The sequence below is a fragment of the Typopeltis vanoorti genome, chromosome 11, assembly GCF_054136105.1.
Source record: "Typopeltis vanoorti isolate ZY-2024b chromosome 11, IOZ_Tvanoo_1.0, whole genome shotgun sequence".
Lineage (NCBI taxonomy): Eukaryota > Metazoa > Arthropoda > Arachnida > Uropygi > Thelyphonidae > Typopeltis > Typopeltis vanoorti.
Genome location: NC_143559.1, coordinates 73155125 through 73179920, shown reverse-complemented (window position 1 = coordinate 73179920; position 24796 = coordinate 73155125). Strand labels below are relative to the sequence as shown.

The window sequence follows — 24796 nt, the reverse complement described above, 5'->3', positions numbered from 1 at the left end:
GATTTCTGAGGTTTAGCCCATTTACAGTGTATTTTAGTTACCTTGAGAAGATTTTTTTGTATTTGAATTTTAATTTAAAAACTAAGTTCTAATACTTAAATATAAAGAGCTAATAAGCTTCATTTCAGCGATATAAACAATATTTTAAATTAAGGGGATATAAAATCCACATTGTTTTAAAACCGAATAAGAAACTCAAAGATTGGAATCAGAGAGTTTCATGCCGAATATAGTAAACTATAAAGTATCGGCAATCACTAGCGTGAGCTAATGAAAGTGACCCTAGTACGTATTACAATATCGGACAACTCGTTGCAAAGGTGGGGAAAGTTCAGATCGCTATTCTTAGGTATTTTCCATAATGTAAAAACTAGCTCATGCTAGTGATCGGCAATACTTTATAGTTTACTATATTCGGCATGAAACTCTCTGATTCCAATCTTTGAGTTTCTTATTCGGTTTTAAAACAATGTGGATTTTATATCCCCTTAATTTAAAATATTGTTTATATCGCCGAAATGAAGCTTATTAGCTCTTTATATTTAAGTAACTTAATGGTTGCACCTCTTCGGAAACTCGTTTAGCAGAGTATATAAGTTCTTTTCGCTATACACTTTGGTATTATGGTCTAGCTACTCACTGATGAAGCCTCAAAAAAGGCTGAAACCGGTCTGGGTAGTGACCTCCTTCCATAATGTAATAACAGCATACATTTCCTAGGAAATGTGTTTTTACATTATGGAAAATACCTAACAATAGCGATCTGAACTTTCCCCACCTTTGCAGCGAGTTGTCCGATATTGTACTACGTACTAGGGTCACTTGCATTAGCTCACGCTAGTGATCGCCGATACTTTCATGCCGAATATAGTTTACTATATTTGGCATGAAACTCTCTGATTCCAATCTTTGAGTTTCTTATTCGGTTTTAAAACAATGTGGATTTTATATCCCCTTAATTTAAAAATTAAGTTCTAATAATTACAAAAATTTTTAGTTTAAAGATTTTTTTTTTTTAAATGTCATCATCATCATCATCATCAAATTCCTGCCATGTACCCTCAAGGGGTGTACAGGATATGATAGTACTACATGAAAAAAATTACATTATTATTAATTTCCTATCTACAATTTTCCTCCAAATCAGTCTGTTACTTGTCAAGACTCCAACATTATCAGATCTTATATTTCTATCATCTAAAGCACTTTGTACCGTATCAATCCACCTATATCTTGGTCTTCCTCTGGGTCGTTTTGCTGCCAACCTGGCAGAGAACACTTGTTTTGCTAATCTTTTCTCGCCCATTTTGTTTAAGTGACCATACCACCTGAGATTAGCTCGGCTAACACATTCCTGGATGCTGACAATGTCAAGCTCTTTCCTAATATCCTCATTTTTAATATGATATTGCCATTGATGCCATCTGTTCATGCCTATAATCTTTCTCAGGACTCTCATATCTGTGGTCTCTAGTCTTTGGTCAAGTGTTTTACTTCTGACCCAGCTCTCAGATCCATAAGTTAAAACTGGTTTGAACACTGTCTTGTATACAGCTAATTTAGTGTTCCGACTAATTTCTCTCTTATTCCATATGAATTTATTCAATTGACTTCCCACCATACCAGCTTTGCTGATTCTGTTGTCTATTTCTATATTTAATTTACCATCTTCAGTAAAAATCGTGCCTAAATTGCTGAAATGTTTTACTTGTTCCACAGGTTCTCCATTCACAACACAGTTGACATTTTCAATGATTCTGCCTATTTTCATTGTCTTTGTCTTTTTATTGCTGACCTTCATACCATATCTATTACAACAGCTATTCAATTTAGTCAGAGAATCTTGCAGACTTGTAGCGGATTTATTTAGAAGTATAACATCGTCTGCATAAAGCAAAGAGCTGACATTAACATATCCAATTTTGATATCATGTTTAATACCACTTTCCTTCATAATGTGATCCATATAGATAATGAATAACAGAGGGGATAATGTACATCCTTGTCTCACACTAGATTTAACATTAAACCATCTTCCTGTACTTCCTTCAATTCTAACTGCTGACTTACAACTCAAATAAAGACTAAGTATTGCTTGATATAATGCCCCCATAATGATATAATAACACCATATAACTGCAGCGTATTGAATAACTTCTCTCTTGGCACCTTGTCATATGCCTTTTCCAAATCGACAAAACTTAAATACAGATCTTTGTTATATTCCCATGCTTTCTCGACTATTTGTCGTAAAGTGAAGATCTGATCCTGACAGCCTCTATTTGGCCTGAATCCAGCTTGTTCTTCACCAAGCTTTTCTTCCACAATTCTTCTCAACCGTTTCTCAAGTATACTTGCATAGATCTTGCCAGGAACACTCAGTAGGGAAATACCTCTGTAATTCTCACATGCAGTTTTATTTCCCTTTTTATATATGGGTACTATGAGAGCTCTACCCCAATCATCGGGAATTCGTCCCTCTGTCCAGGCTTTCTGAACTATGCAGTGCAGCCACTGTAAGACTCTTATACCACCATACTTCAGCATTTCTGGTCGAATATCATCTACTCCTGCTGCCTTTCCACATTTCAAGCCTTTGATGGCTTTTTCTACTTCAAGTATGGATATGTATTCCTGACTGCATGCCTGGTCAGTGTTTTTTACCACTGTGCTGTCATCACTGCTTGTTTCATTTAGCAGTTTTTCAAAGTAATTACTCCATACTTCAAGGATATCTTTTTCTCCCATTTTCATGTCACCTTTATCATTTCTAATTCCTTTTACAGCACTCTTTCCTCCATTCTTAAGCTTCTTCAACAACCTCCAGAATATTTTGCCACCTTCTTGATATTTATTTTCTATATTCTTGCCAAAGTCCTCACATGACTTTTGTTTAGCTAGTTTTACACAGTGTTTAGCATTCTTGCATTTGTCTCTATATTCTCTAAGAGCACAAGCTGACTTATTTGACAGGAACTTTTGATATGCTTTCTTCTCTTTCCTTCACTGCCTCTTTAACTTCCTGTGTCCACCAGGGAGTTCTCATTTTTTTTCCCTTGCACACAACCTCACCACATGCCTCTTTGGCAGAATCAATCAATGTTTTCTTCAGAGTTTGCCACTAAATCTCCAAGGTTTGATTCCTGTTCTCAAACTCTTTCATTTTTTCTTCAATAATCTTTGTGTATTTTAGTCTACAGTTCACATCTGAGAGCTGCTCAACTTTTATTCGCTTTAAAACTTTCTTACATGTTATTCTTTTCAATATTAAATTCAATTTTATCCTGCTCAAGACTAAATAGTGATCACTTCCAATTTCAAATCCTCTGTACACTCTGGTGTCCTGCACCAGGGAGAAAACATCACTATCAACAATGACATAGTCAATGAGACTTTTCTTATTCCTAGCCTCTTCTCTCCATGTGAATTTGTGCACATTTTTATGTTGGAACATGGTGTTAGTAATAACCAGTCCATGTCCTGAGCAGAAATCCAACAGATATTTTCCATTATTATTAGCTTTGCTCTTTTCTCCAAATTTTCCCAAAATATTTTTGTATGTCTCACAATCATTTCCTACGCTGCTATTTAGGTCCCCAACAAAGACCAACTTTTCATTTTTCATTGTGTCTGTTGCTTTTTCTAAAGCCTCAAAATCTCCTCCACTTCTACCTTAGTAGAACCTTCTGTGGGACTATAGGCACAAATAAGTCTCATTGTCCAGTTCCCCATTCTCATATTTGCCCACATTACTCTACTTGAGACTGACTGCCATTCAAGAAGATTAGCTTCGTATTTTGTGTTGAATACTATGGCTACTCCTTCTTTTCCTTGATTGTCATTGCCTGAATATAACATTTTGTATTTATTGCTCAGAATGATCTCACCAGTTTTGGTCTTTTTTGTTTCAGTCACCCCTATTATGTCGATCTGGTACTTATCTAATTCCTCAGCTAGCTCCATTTCTTTGCCATTCAGGCTTCTTACGTTGATAGTACCGATCTTTAACTCTGGTGATGTTGAGTTGGGGTTTGTTTTCAGATTTGTATTTATATTTTTTATATTTATATATTATATATTATTTTTATATTTATATATTATTTATATATTTTAAATGTTTGTATTTTATTTATTTTTTTATTATTTTTTGCTAACTTTTATGCATTCCTGTGAAGTCCACTAAATGATATTTAACTCTTTAAAATTCAATTTTGCAGTATGGTATCAGATTTCTTTTATCCCAATACTGGAGGAGTCGAAAGTCATATTTATCAGCTCTCACAATGTTTGTTGGGACATGGACACAAAGTCATTGTTATAACTCATGCTTATGGTGAGAGAACTGGTGTTCGTTATATGACTCTGGGACTAAAGGTAAGTTTATTATTTGTTGTCTAGTCTTCAGTCTGTTGCTATATTTCTAATCTAACTTTTAGATCCATAAGTTAAAACTGGTTTGGACACTCTGTTACGTATAGCTAGGTTTGGCTAATTTATCTCTTACTGCATATAAATATATTCAGTTTGTCTGGTTGGCTGATTGGATAGCACCAGCCTTCGAATCCACTGTATACATTATTATTATTATTGTATTCACATAATTGATACAGAGTCAAAACAAGATATCAATTAAACAAGAATTTGACTGGTGATACAGAACAATTCAGATTCTACCCAGGAATCTAAGAATAGTCAGTCAGGTAGCATCATAAAATATGAACTGTTCCAAGAAATGCTGTTTTTTGTATCATATGGGGTCACTTCATTGATGTTTAATTGCTGTAAACATTTGGACTCTCAAGTTGCACCAAGTGCACCTATAACTATTGGGATGACTTTGGTGTGTTTAAGCCATAGCCGGCCAACTTCGATTGCCAGATCTCTATATTTAGTAATTTTTTCCAGTTCTTTGTTGTTAATGTTGTTATCACTGGTACTGCGATATCAATAATCCAAACCTGTCAATGTTCGATAATTGTGATGTCAGGTCTATTGTGCTCCAAATGCCGATCAGTTTTTATTCTAAAATCTCACAGAATTTTTGCTGTTTCGTTTTCCAATACTGTCTCTATTTTATGCTGCCACCAGTTATTAGAAGTGGGAAATCCATATATTTTGCATATATGAAAATGAATTATTTTGGCCACTTGATCAGAGTGGTATTTATAATCAGTTTGAGCTATCTTGCTTCAGGCACTGATTAGATGTTCTACAGTCTCATCTTTCTGATCGCATAATCTGCATTTGCTGTTATTATTGATGTTCAAAATTTTTGTTTTCATTGCATTAGTTTGTAATGCCTGTTCTTGAGCTGCTAGAATAAATCCTTCTGTTCTTTTTTAATATATTCATTATTATTATTATTATTATTATTATTATTATTATTATAATAAAAAAATAAATAAGCTAACGCCTTTTATTCCCTATAGAGAATAGGCGAGGCCCTTTATACCCTATCTAGCTTTTGGAGACTGAGTGGGCGATTCAGTCTTCACCAGTAGCCAATCAGAGATAGCTGGCCCATGTCTATCACTAATTATAGCAGCCACTGGCGAAGAGGCGGCAAACAAGTGCTGCCATCTCTTGGTAGTTAGCAAATCTCATACGGAGGTAGCAGGGTTTTTTCTCCCCGGAAACTTGGGTTTTTCATCCCACATACAGACAAATTGGCCCTTAAGAACACACACAATTTACAGACAAAAAATACTAGTTGTGGTGGTGGTAGGGGAGGTGGGCGGTTGATGGCGTTGATGGAGATGATTCGTAGTAGAGGTTCGGTGTAGTGGTTGAGACAGTTGTAGGTGTCCTCCCGCGATGATTCTTCGGACTCCTTGGAGGTATCAGGAATAATAATAATAATAATAATAAACCCTAACAAGATATGTTACTGTCTGAAATAATGTGGGTACTACAGTCAATTTTCTTGAGTTTACGGGATGAAAAAAACCTGAGTTTCTGGGAGGAAAAACCCACTTGCCTGTGCCAGAGATTGAATAGTATTATTATTATTATGGATACTCCTCCAAGTTGGACTCCTTCGAGGAGTATTCCAATTGAGAAATTACCCCATTTAGGCATGTATTATATGCTAATATATTATTTGCTTAAGCACATTTTTGTAAGTGGTAAGTACAATTCACATAAAAATAATAATAATGCATGTAAGCTCTTTTGCTCTATTATCTATGTTCATAATTAATTTATTACCTTCACTAAAAATTTTACCTAAATAGCTGAAATTTTGTATGTATGTATATATATGTTTGATATTTTTCATGGTCCTACCTATTTAAACCTTTTTTTATCTTTTTATGCCAATTTTCATCCCAAACTTGATGACATTTATTCAAGTTAAAGAGTCATGAAGACTTGTGCTAAGGTTATTTGTGTAAACTAGAAAGCTTAGTTTATTGCACTTAACTATTACCTACAGCAAATTTGGGAGAACCATTATCTGTTATAGGGAGTGAATTTACTATAGTGGTGCTATAGTAAATTTCATGCTGTATTCTGTCAAAAGGTTTAGCAAAGTCTAAAAGTATCATAGTGTACTTGTCCCCCTATGTAACTCAACAGTAACATTATTATAAAATGCTGTTCATTGCAAAGTATAGATTCCTCTGTATACAAGCTGTTACTATTAAATCTTCACCACCACCACCACTCCAGAGATATTGATTGGTCAATTAGTCTTTGCACCATCCTTTTGCAATGAGATTATCATACATTATTTCCACTCTTGTGGAATCTTCCCTGTTCTGAGGCTCAAATTGTATAACTTGGTCAAAAGAACAGGCAGTTCAGCTGAATGCTTAGCATCTGTGCTAATATCCTATGCCCCTATTGCGATTTCTTATTCAGTTTGTGCAACAGGTTTAGCACTTGGTGGGGCTTGCATATTGTGGTCCTACCATGGAAACCCATGTTGTGAACCTCAGTTCTGAATGTTTTTGTGCAGATTTGTGTTCCAGTTGATGCTTGGAAACTCTGCATTCAATGTATTGGCTGACGAATGGCAGTTTTTACATATTATCCTTCATAGCATTACTGTCACATGCAGGGAGTGTGGTGGGGTGTCCACTGTGGGTAGCACTTGCAGTTGACTCCCTGTGATTCCATCTTGATATGGTATCACTGGGATTGCCCAATTTGTCAACAGTTTGCTGAACAGATAGGCCTGCAACATGGTACACTATCACAATGGCTCTCAAACTTCATCATCTCCCTTCTCACAGCCATTTCACCTGGATACAGTTGCACTGACTTGGGAGCATCATATTCCTCCAATTTATACTGGCTACAAACATCGCATGTTAGATGTCATATTGTAGGATTTTGAATTTTCTTTCATAAATGAAGGTAAAAAATATTATTATTATTATTATTATTAAACAAGACCTCATGGAGTCAAAGACTCATCTAGGAGGTCCTTTTATCTCACACACATCTCATCATACCGGGTCTTAAACACATTCAAACTCCCTGCAGACACCACACTCTCAGGCAAGGCATTCCAATCATTCACAACTCTGCACGAAAAAAACCTGCCTCTCACTCCCCCACTCACACCCTCTTTATACAGTTTCCAGGTATGACCTCTGGTTCTCCCCTGATCTCCCACTATTCTTTGTAGAACTTCTCCACCATTGATCCTAAAACAATCCCTTACCAACTTGTAGGTCTCTACCATATCTCCCCTCTTCCTTCTCTCCACTAGACTCTGCAAATTACATCTTTTCAATCTTTCCTCATACTCGACATTCCAGAGGTCAGAGACTACCTTAGTCAGTCGCCTTTGGACCCTTTCCAACATCTCTTCATCCTTCTGAAAACCAGGTGACCAAATCTGGGCACAATAGTCCATGTGTGGCCTAATCAAAGCCTTATACAATGGAACAAGAATCTCCCTACTTCTACACGTCAGTGTCCTCCTCATCATTCCCAGAAGTCTTTGTGTTGTCTTCACAATTTTGGCGATGTGTCCCCTAAATTTTAGATCCTTATCCACTATCACTCCCAGATCTCTTATTTCCTCTACTTCCAACAATATATTCTCACCAAGCATAAATTCTGCATCCCATCTTTGTTTTCCAAATTTTAAAACCTTACATTTTGCAACATGAACTCACATCCCCATTTGCTTGCCCAATCACTCAATTTATTCAAGTCTTCTTGCAAGGCCACAACATCTTCACTACTCTTTATGGTTCGCCCCAACTTTGCATCATCTGCAAACAACTGAATATCTCCATCCAAATCTTCGCCAATATCATTAATATACAAGTTAAATAGTAATGGCCCTAAAACAGATCCCTGAGGCACTCCACTAGTGACTTTCCTTTTCCTGGATATTGCACCCCCATACACAACTTGTTGATACCTATCAGATAGCCAGTCTCCAATCCAATGCACTAATCTAATATCCAACCCCATCTGCTCTAGTTTGACTGTCAACTTATCATGAGGTACTCTATCAAAAGCCTTTGCGAAATCCAAGTATATTACTGTGTATCCTTCTCCTCTGTCCAAGGAAGCAGTCACTTTATTGTAATAAGTAAGTAGATTACTAAAACACGACCTCCCTTTAGCAAATCCATGCTGTCCATCAAAGATTATACCATTGTTGTCAACCCAACTCTGGATCCTAGTTCTCACAAGCTTCTCCAACAACTTAACCACAACACCTGACACACAGATAGGCCTATAGTTTGATGCTTGAGTTCGATCACCTCCTTTATGAAGTGGCACAATCTTGCCCTCCTTCCACTCTTTAGGGCTTGACCAAGCGCAAGACTCGTATTAAAAAAATATGTCAAGGCAGGTGTCAACTCTCTGGCACATTCCTTCAGAATACGCGGTGATATATTATCAAGTCCCACAGCCTTATTTACATCTAGTTTACTCAACTCCCCAAACGCCTCTTGCTCACTTACAGTCAGTCTCTCCTCCCCATCATCAACTGCTCTTAATCTCTCCATGAAGTCACATTCACAAGATTGAAAGATCTTTATGAACTGCTCATTAAGTATCTCCACCACACATTCTGCAACAGCTGTCTTTATACCATTTCCTCCAATCAATGTCATCCTTCCATAATCATTCTTTCTTTTGCTGGCTACATATCGAAAGAACTCCCTAGGATTCTTTTTAGCTTCATTAGCTAACTGCTGTTCATACCTCTCTTTAGCTACTCTCACCAACCAAGTCACTCTCCTTGCCTGGTCTTTGTAGAACTCATGAAATTGGTTACTTCCACTTCTCTTATGCTGCCTCCACAATGCCCTTTTTCTCTGTATTGCATGCTTAATCTCTTTATTCATCCATCTCACACCTAACTTATTTAACCTTCTCACCCGTGGTATACATTTAGACATTGCATCCACTAAATATTTTTTGAAAATCCCCCAAGCTGCATTGATCTCTTTTCCAGCTAACTCCTCATTCCATGCTACACCTGCAAGCTGTCTCCTGAGCTCTTCATAATCACCCCCCTTGTAGTTCCACATATACCCTTTTTTCACAGGGGTCCTTGCACTGCTGGCAACCACCCAAGTAATCACCTCATGGTCACTTTCGCCAATTGGTGGATGATTTGATACCTCATTGATAATTACATCCTCCGATGAGATGACCAAATCCAAGACCCTTAATCCTCTTGTGCCCTCTGTTACATACTGTCTGAGGTAGTTATCCCTCAAAAACTCAAGAAACTCATTTTCTTTACTTCCAGTTGCTATCTCTTCATTCCAGTCAATATTGCCATAATTAAAATCACCCATAATAATCACCCTTTTCTTATTTGCTTGGCTTATTTGACTATACATTTCACTATCACCACCATCCACATTACCAGGTCTATAACAACATCCCACCAAGTATTTGATTCTATTCACCTCTATCTCACACCATACTGCCTCAAAACCACTGGCCCCATTTCCCTCTTGCATCTCTACCTTGTATGGACATAACTCTTTCTCTATCATCAATTTGATAACTCTTTATATCTATCATAACTCTTTCTCTATCATCAATAAAGTATATGAATGTTTTTATAAAAGTAACAACTTTTTTCATGTTTGCATAATGTTTGATTGTATGTTCAGCTGTATTTTGAATTCATCGCAGTTACCAGTCAATGACTAAAGTCATTGCAGTGCACTGAACTGATAATCAGAAATAAATGTAAATTTTTCTTCCCAAGGACTTTCATCTTCCTCCCTTTTTCTCAGAGAAGCAATTGTTTGATTAATTTTTGTAAACATGGAAAAAATGTGTGAACACATGGTTCATAATGCTAGTATATGCAATGGAACCTTGATATTGCTTGAGCTGTTGGTAGGGTCGATACTGATTTTAATCATTACCTTTTGTTTCTTTTGTTATTTTTCTAGATAATGTAGGATGATGTAATCATAAAATCAAAATATTGCTGGACATTCATATACAGTAATACCTCACATTATGATGCTTTACTTTATGAGAGTCTGCTCATAAATTTCAATTATGATCAATGCACATTAATACAATTCTGCATTTGCTCATATATAATGCTTTTTATTAATGACCAGTGTCTATTTATGCAATGTTGCATTTGCTCATTCAACAATTTTAGTGACATGACACTGCCATGAATGTACTGATGCACAGTTTGCATGAATTCTGTTTATTTATGACATCATTGCTCGTTACATCTCTTTGTGTTTTGACATTTTACTCTAATTACAAATTGTATAAAATTCTACCAAAAACCTGAAAATGAGATGCTATATATAAATATATTGAAAAATTTGTAAAAATATACATATCTGATGTGGAAGGGACATGATATATGGTTAGGTGAGCTTCCTACCTGGTGCACAATGTGCAAGACACAGCCTGTCACAAATATGTTAATAGCTCTATCAAAGTATTAATTACATTTCTAAGAAATCACATTACTTGTGTCGTGACGACTCTTTTCTGTCGTGTTCTAAATCTATCTAGTTTCAAGTCACTTTTATGAATAATACAACTAATTACGAAATGATCACCGATCCAAAAGTAGGGAAATTTATATTTATACTGCGCCACCCTATTCTTAGATTAGTCTATATAAATAGTAGGATCAGTTCTAAATTAAGTTAGCAGTCATCTCATTAGGCCGAATCATCTATTATCATTTTTACTTGGGATTCCCGCAAGATTCGAATATTTATGAACGGTGCAATAATAAGGAATTCAGGCAAACACAATATTTAGATCAACAAAATAAAACATTTAATATATGATATGGTTAACAAATACAAGAACTCTATTTTAAAATGGAACTATACAATTAACTTAACACTTCTTCTTAGGTCACTGATGCTAATTCAATGTTCTAACTTTCATATACTATTCACAGTCCCAAAAACACAAATCTTCTTATCTCAAGTTAATATAACAATTTCACATTTTATTCAGTCTTCACAAATCTTTCAGCTCAATGTTTATATTCACAGCAGGCAATAAACTACGTAAGCTATATTCCAAGCAAATATATTCCCGGACCTTGAGCATCGGAGGTATATTACAGTTAATGCTAGAATAGAGAAACTTATACAACTACTCTTACCAGACAAATTCTTCAATACATCAAATTATTGAGAGAGCACTTATGAATTAACTTAATTAACATTAGTGGAACACACATAACAAATATTCTCCATAGTTTAAACTGTATTACTGCAAGTCGCACTTCACTATTCCAAACAACAGTGATTAGGTACTAATATCTTTTCCTGTTCACTTTTCTCCAAGTAATCAATATAACCTTTTCCTAGGGCAACATAGAATTTAATCGTAATCCAGATTAACTAGAACTAATCAGAATTTTCGCATTGACTGTCCAGTTTCCTTTTATCTGATTACGGCATCAACCTTTCTTCATAACAACAGCAGTTTTCGCTTATAACATTAAACTTTATGTTTCACTACTTATAGGTTCACTTCCGAACACTATATTCATAAATCTCTGCCCTGAGGATTATATAATCTTGGTTCCGCAAAACTCTCTCCTCACTCCTTAATAATAATTCTTCTCTATCTTCCTCTCTATATGACCTTTACTCCCACCTTACGTTCGAACGCCACGCTCTACTCCACTCGTGGTTGTTTACGCGTGCATCTCCATGACAACAGACTGCACGTAAACATTTCTCTAATGTAATGTATGGTCTATTATTATTCATGAGTGATTACATAACATTAAATATTTCACAAATAAAAACAACAGAATATTTAAGCTACTTCTTTAACTTTTTGATTACGTATACAGTTAAATATAAATTAACACTTTACGTTACACCACATATATTTAGTTACACAAAATTCTAAACATATTATTATTTTATAAGTTAATAGCAGGTCAGATTTTGAGTAAATATTTAATTAGTAATTCTTAATTAAGGAATAATAAACAATTTTATATAAACCATGATTAATATTTAATAAGCCATGTTAAATGTGAATGAAAAATAATAAATTACATAACATAGCTTCATTCACAATTTAACACTTGGCTGTTATAGGCTATTGAGCCTAACACATAAAGGAAAGAAGAAAAGCAGTTCACTTTCAGTTTTATATCTCACAATGCACAGATCTCTTCCTTCTCAGGCATATATGCTGTCTAGCATTATGGTGTGAGTCACTATCCAGATCGGTTTCAGCCTTTCTCAAAGTGGACAACTGTTCCAAAAAAATTTGCCATCAGGATTTCAAAAACTATTACTATTTTGAGAAACTCATGTGTCATCTAAAAAGATCCTTTGCTCTCTTCAGATTACTCTGTGATATTTTGTCTTTTTGATTTGACTGAGCTAGAAATGTGTTGTGTGTTTGCTATTATGTTTCTTTTTAGTTGTATATTGTGATAAACCAGTCTCATCTTTCTCACTTTATTCTATATTATATTTTTTTAAAATTTCCTTTTTCTTTTTTTTACCTTGAATTGAAGCTAATGTACATATTCATCTACAGCATGCTTATATCTCTGAATTTAATCAAGGCAGAGCATTAGACACTAGAAAAGTTAGAGAGAGAAAGACATAATAGTTCTCAGATCAGTAAAGATCTTTGATTCTAAGTCACCAGAATATGTCTAGATGGATTAAATCACACTCAGGATGATGAATTAGTGGAATGTTTCTTTAGATAGTAGATCAGAAAACAGACTGAAGTCAAGCATTAGTTATTCTAAGAATATCTGGATCCACTAAAATACATAAGCCAGGCACTCCATTGTGCTTTTGGTTGTGGATGAAATCAACAGACCAACATATATCTTATTAAACATTTTGCCAAATACTAAATCCTAGTAAGCAAACTTTAAAAGTGCATACTCACAAGTATAATTTTGAACAGCTTAGATATGATTTCTTTATTCACTCATGGAAGAATAAGTGAAAATTCTCATAAACCTGTTTTCTCCTGACATGATTATTTATTTCATCATTTCAAAAATTCACTGCTTTTAAACAGAAAGATCAACTCTCCACAGTCTTCGGTATGGATGAGGTCTCCTTTGATCCCATTGTCATACCAAACAATGCTATTTCTAATCACTCTTAGGAAAAAAAATCAGGCATCATAGAAATAATAAAGCATTATGCTATGTCAGTTATATTAGGCCCCATCATCCTGTAGACTTTTTTTGGAATAATTATACAAGAAAACACTTTAGCATGTTATACTACCTACATCTTCTTTGTAACAATGAATACAGGAATATGGGAAGCAGTCACCTTCTCGTAGATGGTCAAGGTGTCTTTGAGGACTGCAATTATATCAATAAACATCAAGTTGACTTCGTGCCCATAAACCAAAAGTTGATTAAGATCATCAAGTGCTTCCAGTATTATATACATTCTCTCTCTCTCTCACACACACACACACACACACACAGAGATTACAGCAATATGTGGAAAAGATATTATGCCTGTAGTCAGCCATGAGTCACATTATGATAACCAACCTCCTAGATAGGAGATGACACATGAAGGGAAATAAATTTTTTTTTTTTTAACTTTATTTTTACCTTACTAATTGCACTTGTTGGGGCACGTCTTCATTAAAAACGCCTGTTTTGTCAGTTATCCTTCATTTTATTGTAAGGGAAGACAACCAATAAGAGAATAAAATAGGATAGGTTGCATTATTTTATCTGTAAAGGGCTTAGCCTTACTATGAAGTAATTAACTAACATGACAATGTAACTAAAATAGATGTGCTGTGGATAGCAATAATTAAATTATTTTGCATCTAATGATTGAATGTGCAGGCAATTGGAAAGTTGAGAAATTATTGTAGCTTTTCTTTATTTTCCCAAAATATATAATTTCTTTATACTGATTTAAATGTGACATAGATGTTTTGCGATTGTTTTCTCGGTTGCTGCTGTCATATGACATCACTGATCTGTCTGTCCACAAATGTTTTGGAAACAATACGAATTCAGAAAACTAATGTAGTTGCATATGTAGTCCTAATGATATTTTTTTATCAAAAAATTTGATGAATTTGAACATTTTTCACCATCAGCATTTGTTTATAATGGCACAAAAGAAATTGACTTTTCCCATAAAAGAATGATTCAAGATAGACTATAAATATTAGAACTGAAAGCATGAAAACGATCATGATCAGTAATAAATTAAAAAATAATTCACATATCACTGCTGATGTTTTTTTTTTTTTTTCAATTTTTTCTTTTCTTTTTTTTTTCAAGTCTCATACAAACACAAATATATAAGTAGTTTGTAGTTACAACTGGTTGTCTCAGGGTTTTTCTCCTGAAAATTAAATTTTTCTTCTACAGTATAGACAAACTAGTCTAACAAGGGAATCTTTAATGTTGTCATGTGGAAACCTCATCTAAAAGTTTGCTCAATTTTAGAGCATTCCAAATAATGCTCTATATTTCTGTGGTGTGTTGTTGTAAAGCTGCATTCAAGCATGTGCACTCACACATGCACATTGTACACACACACACACACACACACACACACACACACACACACACACACACACACACACACACACACACACACACACACACAAATGCTAGGCGAGATTCTAACCCAGGTCTTTCCATTCAAAGGAAGTCATCATTACTGACTGAGCTAAGAAGGCTCCATTGGATAATTTGACTAGCTGAATTATTGTGTGTGTTATGTATAATGCTGTGCATTGTGGGAAGGGTCACTACCCAGACCGGTTTCGACCTTTATTGAGGTCTCTTCAGTCAGAGCCAGACCCAGAGGTGATAGTAAGGTTGAAGTAAGGTCTGGTTCCCACAGAAGTGACCTCAATAAAGGTCGAAATCAGTCTGGGTAGTGACCCTACCCTTCCCACAATGCATAGCATTATACACATCTGCAAGGAGATGTGCTTTGCATTATGGGATACTAAGGCAAGTGATGTGAAGTCATACCACATTTACCACGAATTGCCCCAGGCACAAACTTTGTTTGCTTACACTTGGATAAAGGATTAAACCAAGTATATAATTTTTTTGGTATCTTTAATTTATAGCATAACCAAGTGAAAAAACTTCCAAAAACACTGTTGCATTGTTTGAATGCTAGAAGATTCAGTCTAGAACAACCCAAATGATGAATGATTGTATACAGAGTTAAATTCCCTGTATGATTATAGTAATATAAAGGATGAATACAGTTTTTAGGTACTGCTGTATATATACAGGGTGTTCGGGATAAATTTGACATATTTATAATTAATTATATTTTTCCGTAAGTTACATGTATTAACACACACTTCTCTTCATTTAAAAGTTTGGACCCTTCTTCATTCATATACAAGATGTCAGAAAGGATGGATAGCTGGAACCCACCTGAATCATGGAAGAGAATAACTTGTATCATGATGATTCGTGCCCGCCATCAAAATAAGGATATTACGACTGCTGCCCAATGCTCCCTGAATACAGTAAAAACAATCAGGCATGAACTAGAGACTTGCAATGGTGACTACGAGGATGTAGCAAGAAGAAAGATCCCTAGCAGACGATCTGATTGCGTTCGTACAGCAGAATTCCTCGCAAATCTGCAGGAACAGGTGTTGAAGAACCCTGGCATTGGAATTCGGGCTTTGTTCGTGGAGTTGCTAACTGTAGTCAAGCCCTGGATAACAAGGGTAGCCAATGGTAGGCCGTATGTATGGCAGCAGGATTCGTCCCCTTGCCACACCTCTGGGAAAAGTCAAAAATGGTTGTCTGAAAATTTCTACGACTTCACCAGTCCAAATGTTTGACCTCCAAACTCCCCAGACCTTAACCCCATGGATTATTTTGTATGGGGCGCAGTTGAAAAAGACACCAATCGCACTTCCAGTAATACAAAAGCCCAGTTAATGGATAAAATTAAAACAGTTTTTGCGGCCCTTCCCAGGGAGACTGTAGCATCAGCTTGTTCGAGGTTCCGAAGCAGAATTGAAGCTGTGATCGATGCCAATGGTGGTTATTTTGAGTAAATCTTGTTGATAGTATTGTAATTAACTCTGGCTGTAATGTTTTTTTGTCAATTCATTAAATTTAATAGACACAAAGAAGATTTTCTTTTTCCTTACGAAACTGTCAAATTTATCCCGAACACCCTGTATATATATATATATATATATATATATTATTTGATGGGTGCTGTTATATATAACTTGATGAATTAGAACATAACTGAGTAAATATGGATTTTACTCAGTTAATGTGGATTTTACTTGTGTGGGTGTGTTATGCAAATGTGTTTACACGTATGGTTGCAAACTGTCACTTATTAGAGAGACAAGCAGATGGGTATATTTGTTGGAGTTCTAATTGTGAATAAATAAAACTGCACTGTTTTTTAACACATTTAATATTTTCAGGCATATTATATTCCTGTATGTGTGGTGTATAACCAGTGCACCCTGCCAACTCTCTTTACGACATTTCCCTTAATACGATTTATTTTGCTTCGAGAAAGGATTACTATCGTCCATGGACATTCAGTAAGTAGCATTTTCTTAAGTATTGAGATAAGATAATCACTTTTTTTTTTTTTTTACAGTTCTAAGCTATATAAAAAAAAGCATATCTTTATATAAAAACAAGGCATATGTATAAATTATAAATTCCAATTTCTCAAAATCTTGCATAGTTATCTATATACCTCGTAGCTAACTAGGCAAGATTTCAAGATTCTGACTGATTACAATATAATTGTTTTTAATTTTTATATTTTGCATTTCATCTATAACACAAGGGATCACTTAAGGTTCAAAACCTTAAGTGATCCCTTGTGTGGATTCAAAGATGTGGGAGGAGATCTCAATATCACCTTTAAGGAATGTGGAGAACTGACTGGGCTAACGTCCAATCCTCATCTTTATGTGGTTATACCACATTAATAGGTATCCACTGGGCACTAAACAAATGAGGATGTGCTGACAATTTGGAACTTAGCTGACCAAGCACTCTCTATTCGCTTAAACCAGAAATAAATATAATGGTACAAGATAATGAAATTTCATGCCGACTTGGACATTGCTTGATTAAACAAGGAGACTAATGTTACTTAGGAAACAAAGAAGATAAAAACAAGTGCGACCTTACTGAATAATAAGTATAAGATGATATATGAGGGTAGTCTGAAAAGTTCTCGGCCTAACAATGAAAAAATAAATTTATAATTTCAACATTATTTTTATTTTTCAACATAATCTCCCTTAAGACTAGTACATTTATTCCAGCACCATTATCCCGTTCCTGTAGTTGTTCTCAGTAAGATCGGCAAAATACCTCTCTCTACAGCTGCATTGATTCGAAGCAAAACGCTGACCAGCGAGGAAGAGTTTTTAGTTTTGGGAAGAAATAGAAGTCAGAGGAAGCCAAATCTGGAGAATAGGGTGGATGTTCCAACAATTCATAGGGCAGATCCCTTAATTTTCCCATTGCCAAAACACCTTTGTGGGCAGGTGCATTGTCCTGATGAAAGATGATTTTTTTTCTTCTCCAAACTGGGTCTTTTCTCACGAATTTTTTCGTCTAGTCTGGTTAAAAGATCGGAATAATATTCCCTGGTTATTGTTTTACCTTTTTCAAGATAATTAATAAACAAAATGCCTTTAGCATCTGAAAACATTGATGCCATGACCTTTCCTGCTGATGGAACCGACTTAGTCTTCTTTGGTGCTAAACAGCCGACTTCTGTCCACTGTTTTGACTGCTGTTTCGATTCTGATGTGTAATAGTGAATCCAAGTCTCATCCATAGTAATAAATCGATGCAAAAAATCAGTTTTATTCTTGTTAAAACGCTCCAAGCACTGTTCAGAGATTTTCATGCAAGCGCATTTTTGATCTGCTGTAAGCAAGCGCGGCACCCATCTTCGCAAAGCTTTTTCATTTGCAGTTCTTCGTGCAAAATATATTCTACACGTTCTTTTGAAATGCTTATAGTCTCAACAATTTCACCCACTTTGACTCACCGGTCATCCAATACCATATCGTGCACTTGATCAATGATTTCTGGTGTTGTTAAACTTTTTGGATGTCCTTCACGTGGATCATCTTCAAGGCTGTTATGGCCACATTTAAACTCAGCAGCCCATTTCTTAATTGTCGAAAAACAAAGGAGAAGAGTGCCCATAAACTTTTATTAACTTTGAATGAATTTCATTTGCGTTAAATCTTCTTTTACAAAGAATTTTATAACCACACGATACTCAATTTTATCCATTTCAAGGGATACAGACAACACTTTTGCTTTAGACAGCTATATAAAACAAACTACTTGATAGAATGACTTGAAATTTCACATATGACAGATGTACCAACTTAGAAAAAGAAATCTTGCCGATAGTGTTGCCGTCTATGGTCAAGGCTGAGAACATTTCAGACCACCCTCGTATATTGAAAAGCAGAGGTGAGAGAAAGATGTTGGAAGTTTTCTTCCATGCATTATGGGAGATACTAAGACAAGTAGTGATGAGAACTTGGTCCACCTTTACCATGAGTTGCCTCAGTCCTGAAGATACTTCAGGCGCAAACTTTGTTTGCTTACACTTGGATATAGGATTAAACTAAATTTGTTATAGTCTAACCAAGTGGAAAAAAAAACTTCCAGCATTTTTCTCTAGATTCAGAGTAATTTAATAATAAGGTGAGACACCTTTTGGCAACTCGTATAGGTTAATATGACTTCTCCATTATTTCCACCTTAGTATCATCACCTCTGGGTCTGGCTCCCACTGACGAGACCTCAATAAAGGTCAAAACCAGTCTGGGTAGTGGCCCTTCCCTTAATGCATAGCATTATACATGTCTGCAAGGAGATGTTCTTTGCATTATGGGAGATACTAAGACAAGTAGTAATGATAGCTTGGTCCACCTTTACCACTTCAAGATCAAGATACTTGATCCTGAATTATCCTGAAGATACTTCAGGTGCAAACTTTGTTTGCTTATACTTGGTTATAGGATTAAACTGTAATAAATCCTAATAATAGGATTTATTACAGAGGTGAGAGGATACATCCTTGTCGTATTCCTCTTGATATATCTTTCCATTCTGAGATGTGTTCCAATTTAACTGCTATTTTATTTCCTGTATATATTTCTTAAATGGATTTTAAAAGTTGGTTTGGTATATTTAAATCAGTTAGTATTTTAAACAATTTTTGTCTACTAATTTTGTCAAAGTCTTTTTCATAATCAATAAAGGCCACGTGTGTTTCATTTTGAAATTCTCTTTTCTTTTCTATTAATAATTGTGAAGAATCAGAATTATAAAAATAGAATTATTAATTCTATTAATAATTGCATGAAGTTACTTGAAATTTATATTTATGTTTTGGTATCAGGTTAAAACAAGAATATAATTTCTTGTTAAGTGTAATATATGTTCTCATTATTGATTCTTCAGTTACATCACTTGTGACTTGTTTAATTTTCAATTCATACTGAAGATACCCTCGATGGTTGGTTATTATATTAATTTTTCTTTAAATGTCTACTTACATTTCATTTCATTGAAATATTATTTAGTACAGGTATCCCTCGATTAATTAATTAATCCCTCGATGTTACCGCATATATCGAAATCGCGTTAATCAAATCTAATAATCAATGGTAAAAATTACAATTTGTCCATGATCGATTACTGTATTAATAATTCGTAGGAGGCTGCGTAGGAGGAATAAAGTCATCGTGCTCATGCCACGAGGCTGGCATGTTTTTGCGTGGTAAATGTAACCTTGCGGAGCTCGCAGTGGTAAAAATTTCAGCATAGGTCGCGGTATATCTGAGAGATACATTCATTACTAGTATGTGCAAAAATGCAATAAGACATAAAGAAAAAACATTGCAAATATAATGGATATTGAATCCAGCATTATTTCATAGCTGAATATAGAAACTGCAAGAGTTTCATGCCGGATATATAGAAACTACAAGAGTTTCGTGCTGGATATATAGAAACTTAAAGTTTCGGCGGATGCAAGCATAAGCAACTTTATGGGCAATTCATAGTAAAGGTGAAGTAAACTCCAGATCACTTTCCTTAGTATTTTCCATAATGTAAAGCACATCTCCTAGAGGACATGTATGATAATAAGCCTTTGGCTCTCTATTTCAGTAATACATGATGGTTTATTTATTTTCAGTTACAATCTAGAAATTATTGAACAAAGAATTAAAAAAAAAAAAAAAAACTAACCCATACTATACTGACATCGGAGGTCGCGGTATCTCTCAGATACAATTTACTGTCAAATATCACAAACCTTTACATAACATGTGTTAAACCAAACTGACAGCAAAAAAAGTGTGGAATATCACTCATAACATATGAATGCACAGCTACTACTACTACTACCTCCAAGCTATACACTGAATTGTGTAAGAATATTTATATTAAACATTTTGCATGTATCTGTCAGATCAGCTGCGAGCTCTGCAGGGTTAAAGGCGCGTTAATCAAAACTCTTGCCGTGTATATCAAGGGATTGCTGCAATTAATTTTGCCGCGTTAATCAAATCCCATGTTAAGCAAAATGGCATTAAGCAAGGGATACTTGTACTGTCAGGACCTGAACCAATCATGCAGGTTGAATATTTGTTATGTTTGCGAAGGTGTACATCCTAAATCCTTGTGATTTGTGACACCTTGAATTAAAAATTGTTATTTGTTTGTGCACTATTCTTGAAGTAACTTTAGAGATGTAAGCATTAAAAATCAGTCAGATTATTTTGAAATAGTTGCACATGCATTATCTGGTCACATTTCTATCCTAGATTAGGAATGGGGCAGTGACCCGACTTGAAATTCATTATTATTCCAATTACTTTACAAAAAAAATCTATCTTTTACAGTATTGTTATATGCAAATTTGTATTAGTTAAATTATTAAATATGTTTTCAGTTTAATAGATTTCAGGTAAATATCTCTGTCATGCCATTAATCTCCTATGATCTTTAATAGTAAAAAAAAAGCTTCAGCAAAACTAGAAAATATTTACTGCTTCGGCTATAGTAAGGATATGAATAGAGATCTCTCCAAAATAGTAGGTAGATGAATCATCCTTACTGAACCATGAAGGCATTCTGTAATGATGTGGAATTACATTTTTGTTTCACTGATCACAATAGAAAATTATTTTATAAGTTTTCTCTATTAATGTTACATTTTAACAGCATATAAATCTTTTTGTTTTCAGCATTTTGAAAATATAAATACAATTATAAGCATGATATTTTTGATTGTATTCCAAATGCAAATTTTTCTGTAAATGCCATTATGTAGTGTCTTTGTAAACAACTCATTGTTACATCAAAATATCTTGTAAAGAAAATAAAATTTTTTATTGTATTAATAAATGTTTTTGTAAACTGCTTACGTTTTTAATAGGCATTTTCAGCACTGGCACATGAAGCTATGTTTCATGCTAAAACATTAGGCATCAAAACTGTCTTTACTGATCACTCTCTTTTTGGATTTGCTGATGCTAGTGCAATTATTACAAATAAGTTCCTTCAGATGTCATTAACCATCTGCAATCATGTCATCTGTGTTTCACATACAGGGTAAGTTCATCAATATTTTTATTAAGCATATTTACAAGATTTAAGTCACACACTCTTTCATATTATTAGTTTGTAAGCCAAATATTGTAAACTTTTCATAAATAAAAAATGTTTGCATTATCTTCCTACCACTACTTTATGGAAATAAGCATGATTCCATTTTATTTAAGTTAAGGGATATTACATCCCATATTGTTTAGCCAAATAAGAAACTCAAAGAGTTTCATGCTGAATATATAGAAACTATATAAAGTTCAGCGAGTCCATGCATAAGCAAATACCTGGATAGTCCATATGGTAGTGCAACATGGGGCAACTCATAGTAAGGGTGGAGAAGCTCTGATCACTGTTCTTGGTATTTACTCATAATGTGAAACCCAGCTCCTAGGAGCTGTATGTTGTTCTACATTATGAGAGAAGGTCACTACCCAGACCGGTTTCAACCTTTATCGAGGTCTCATCATTGAGTAGGTAGACCTGGTTAATACCAAGTTGTAGCGAACAGAACTTACATACCCTACTATAAAAATTGCCAAGAAGGTGTCCTAATAAATTACTAATTCTATGAAGAGCCAAGGCTTCAATTCGGCGACATGACCAAGAACAGTGAACGGAACTTGCTCCACCCTTACTATGGGTTGCCCCATGTTGCACTACCATATGGACTATCCAGATATATCCAGGTATTTGCTTATGCTTGGACTCGCCGAACTTTATATAGTTTCTATATTCGGCATGAAACTCTTTGAGTTTCTTATTCAGCTATGAAACGATATGGGACGTAATATCCCTTAACTTAAATAATTTCACGTCACTGAATTGAAGCCTTGGCTCTTCATATAATTAACATGATTCCTTTTTTTGTGGGGTGGGGGGGAGACCTATTTGTCTCTTTTTGATTATCTAGGTAAAATTTTCCTTACCTTTTTCTTGTCCCTTCCTCTTTTCTTTATGTATTAGGTCTTATGTCCTGTTACCTCTTAGTAACTCAACACCACCAAATAGCATGGAACTGAATCTGATGCCAGAAAATCAGAAGGTTTTTTCAAGCAGCTGGGGAATATTCCTGCTTCCGCTTAGTAGATCATGCCTCGGAAGATCTGAGCATGGTGTGGGGGTGAAACAGGGATATTCTCAAGGTATTATGGATTAGATGCCTTTCCTTCTGTATGAGTAGCAGGTTCACTACTCTTTCATCTTCTCCTGTTTACCTCAACTCTTTATTTAACTCTTCTTCTTCATTAACCATGAAAGACAACATAAGGAAATACAGTCATTCTATTGGTCAGAAAAAAAATCTGCTACAAAAAATAATACCAGAAAATCATAGTGAACAACAACATTCTAACCGAAAAATGAAGTTCCAAAAAATAAAAAATCAAATCAGCAAAAAATGAATCAAAAAACCACAGAAACATCAATAATACATGAAAAAAAAAAATTTCTCCATGCACTTCATTAACATCTGTGGTATTATTACTAATGTAAGTAATGTGCACCACTATTTTACTCTCATTCAGACCCATCTGGGTCATACCAAACAACACTTCAACTAGTGACCTCATTTGTCTCAGCTGTCCAAACTGAACTTTATACTGCTTCATTCTTCACAAAGGCAGCCTATATAAATTTGTCAGATTTGGTATCCCATGTCATACAATGCCAAGGAATCTTTTCTAGTTTTCTCAAAAATTTCTTTACCACATTTTATAGCATTCATCGGTTTCTTTTCACTCTCCTAATTTGGATAAATACTCTGACCTCTTCAGTTATCTTTGAAGCTTGACTTTCTACAGCACAAATAGGTTCATCTTTATTGGAGATTCCATTATTCAGAACTCGAAGTAGCTTCTTTTTTTCATTTTCACTAGTCATTGAAGTATTGGGGTTAACAATAACCTAACACAAATTGTCCATCTATCCACCATGCTACCAATCCTTGACTTTTTTTTTAATTTTTTTTGACAACTTCTCCTTCCAGCTATACTGGAAGGATTTCAGTTCTCTTCTTGGTATCTCTTATCTATGAAAAGGTTTTGGAAAACTTTGATCATTCTTGACTTTATAAGGTACTTGATCATTGCTCACAAAACTACCGTCTTATATTCTGTTATACATTGCAGTTGCCCACTTCCTCTCTGGTTATCCACTGTGTATTATACTAGATGACTAGTATAATACATAGAATACTAGAATACCCCATGGCCATGTACTTACACCTACTATCTTCCTTCTGAACATAAATTATCTCTCATAAATCCAGTCCATAGTTTTGTTGATGACATTATCCCCCCCCCCCCACCAATTTGGCAAATATTGCAGTACACAGTTATTTCAAGTTTCAAGATCTTCAGTAATTAATGCCTTAAATGCTGATCTTCCTACTATTCTTCAGTGGGATGACGATTGTTATACCCCTACTTGTTCTATATCCAACCTTTAATTCTCATAGACAAGCTTATACGTTGGTTATGAATTACTAAATCACTAAATCACTAAATATAAATTAAATAACGCTTTAATAAATATTTCCAATGTTTCGGCAACGTCACGTTGCCAGAAGGCACGTAGTCACTACAACACAGTGACTGAGAATGAAGTGAAGGAGCTATTCTTCCTCACTTCATTCTCAGTTACTGTGTTGTAGTGCCTACGTGCACGTGCCTTTTTAGTAAGTTCCTTTGGAAGATGGCAACATGACAT

The 24796-nt window shown here is 34.9% G+C and overlaps 1 protein-coding gene across 6 annotated transcripts in view; it reads left to right on the top strand.

The window, feature by feature from the left end:
* PIG-A (phosphatidylinositol glycan anchor biosynthesis class A) overlaps positions 1-24796 on the top strand; it is a 187048-nt gene that overhangs the window by 36181 nt on the left and 126071 nt on the right. For all 6 annotated transcript variants that reach the window (XM_090400369.1, XM_090400371.1, XM_090400367.1 and 3 more), the window contains 3 exons: positions 4218-4374; positions 16897-17019; positions 21918-22093. In XM_090400369.1, coding sequence (XP_090256495.1) covers positions 4218-4374; positions 16897-17019; positions 21918-22093 — 456 coding nt within the window. The remainder of the gene's footprint in view (positions 1-4217; positions 4375-16896; positions 17020-21917; positions 22094-24796) is intronic.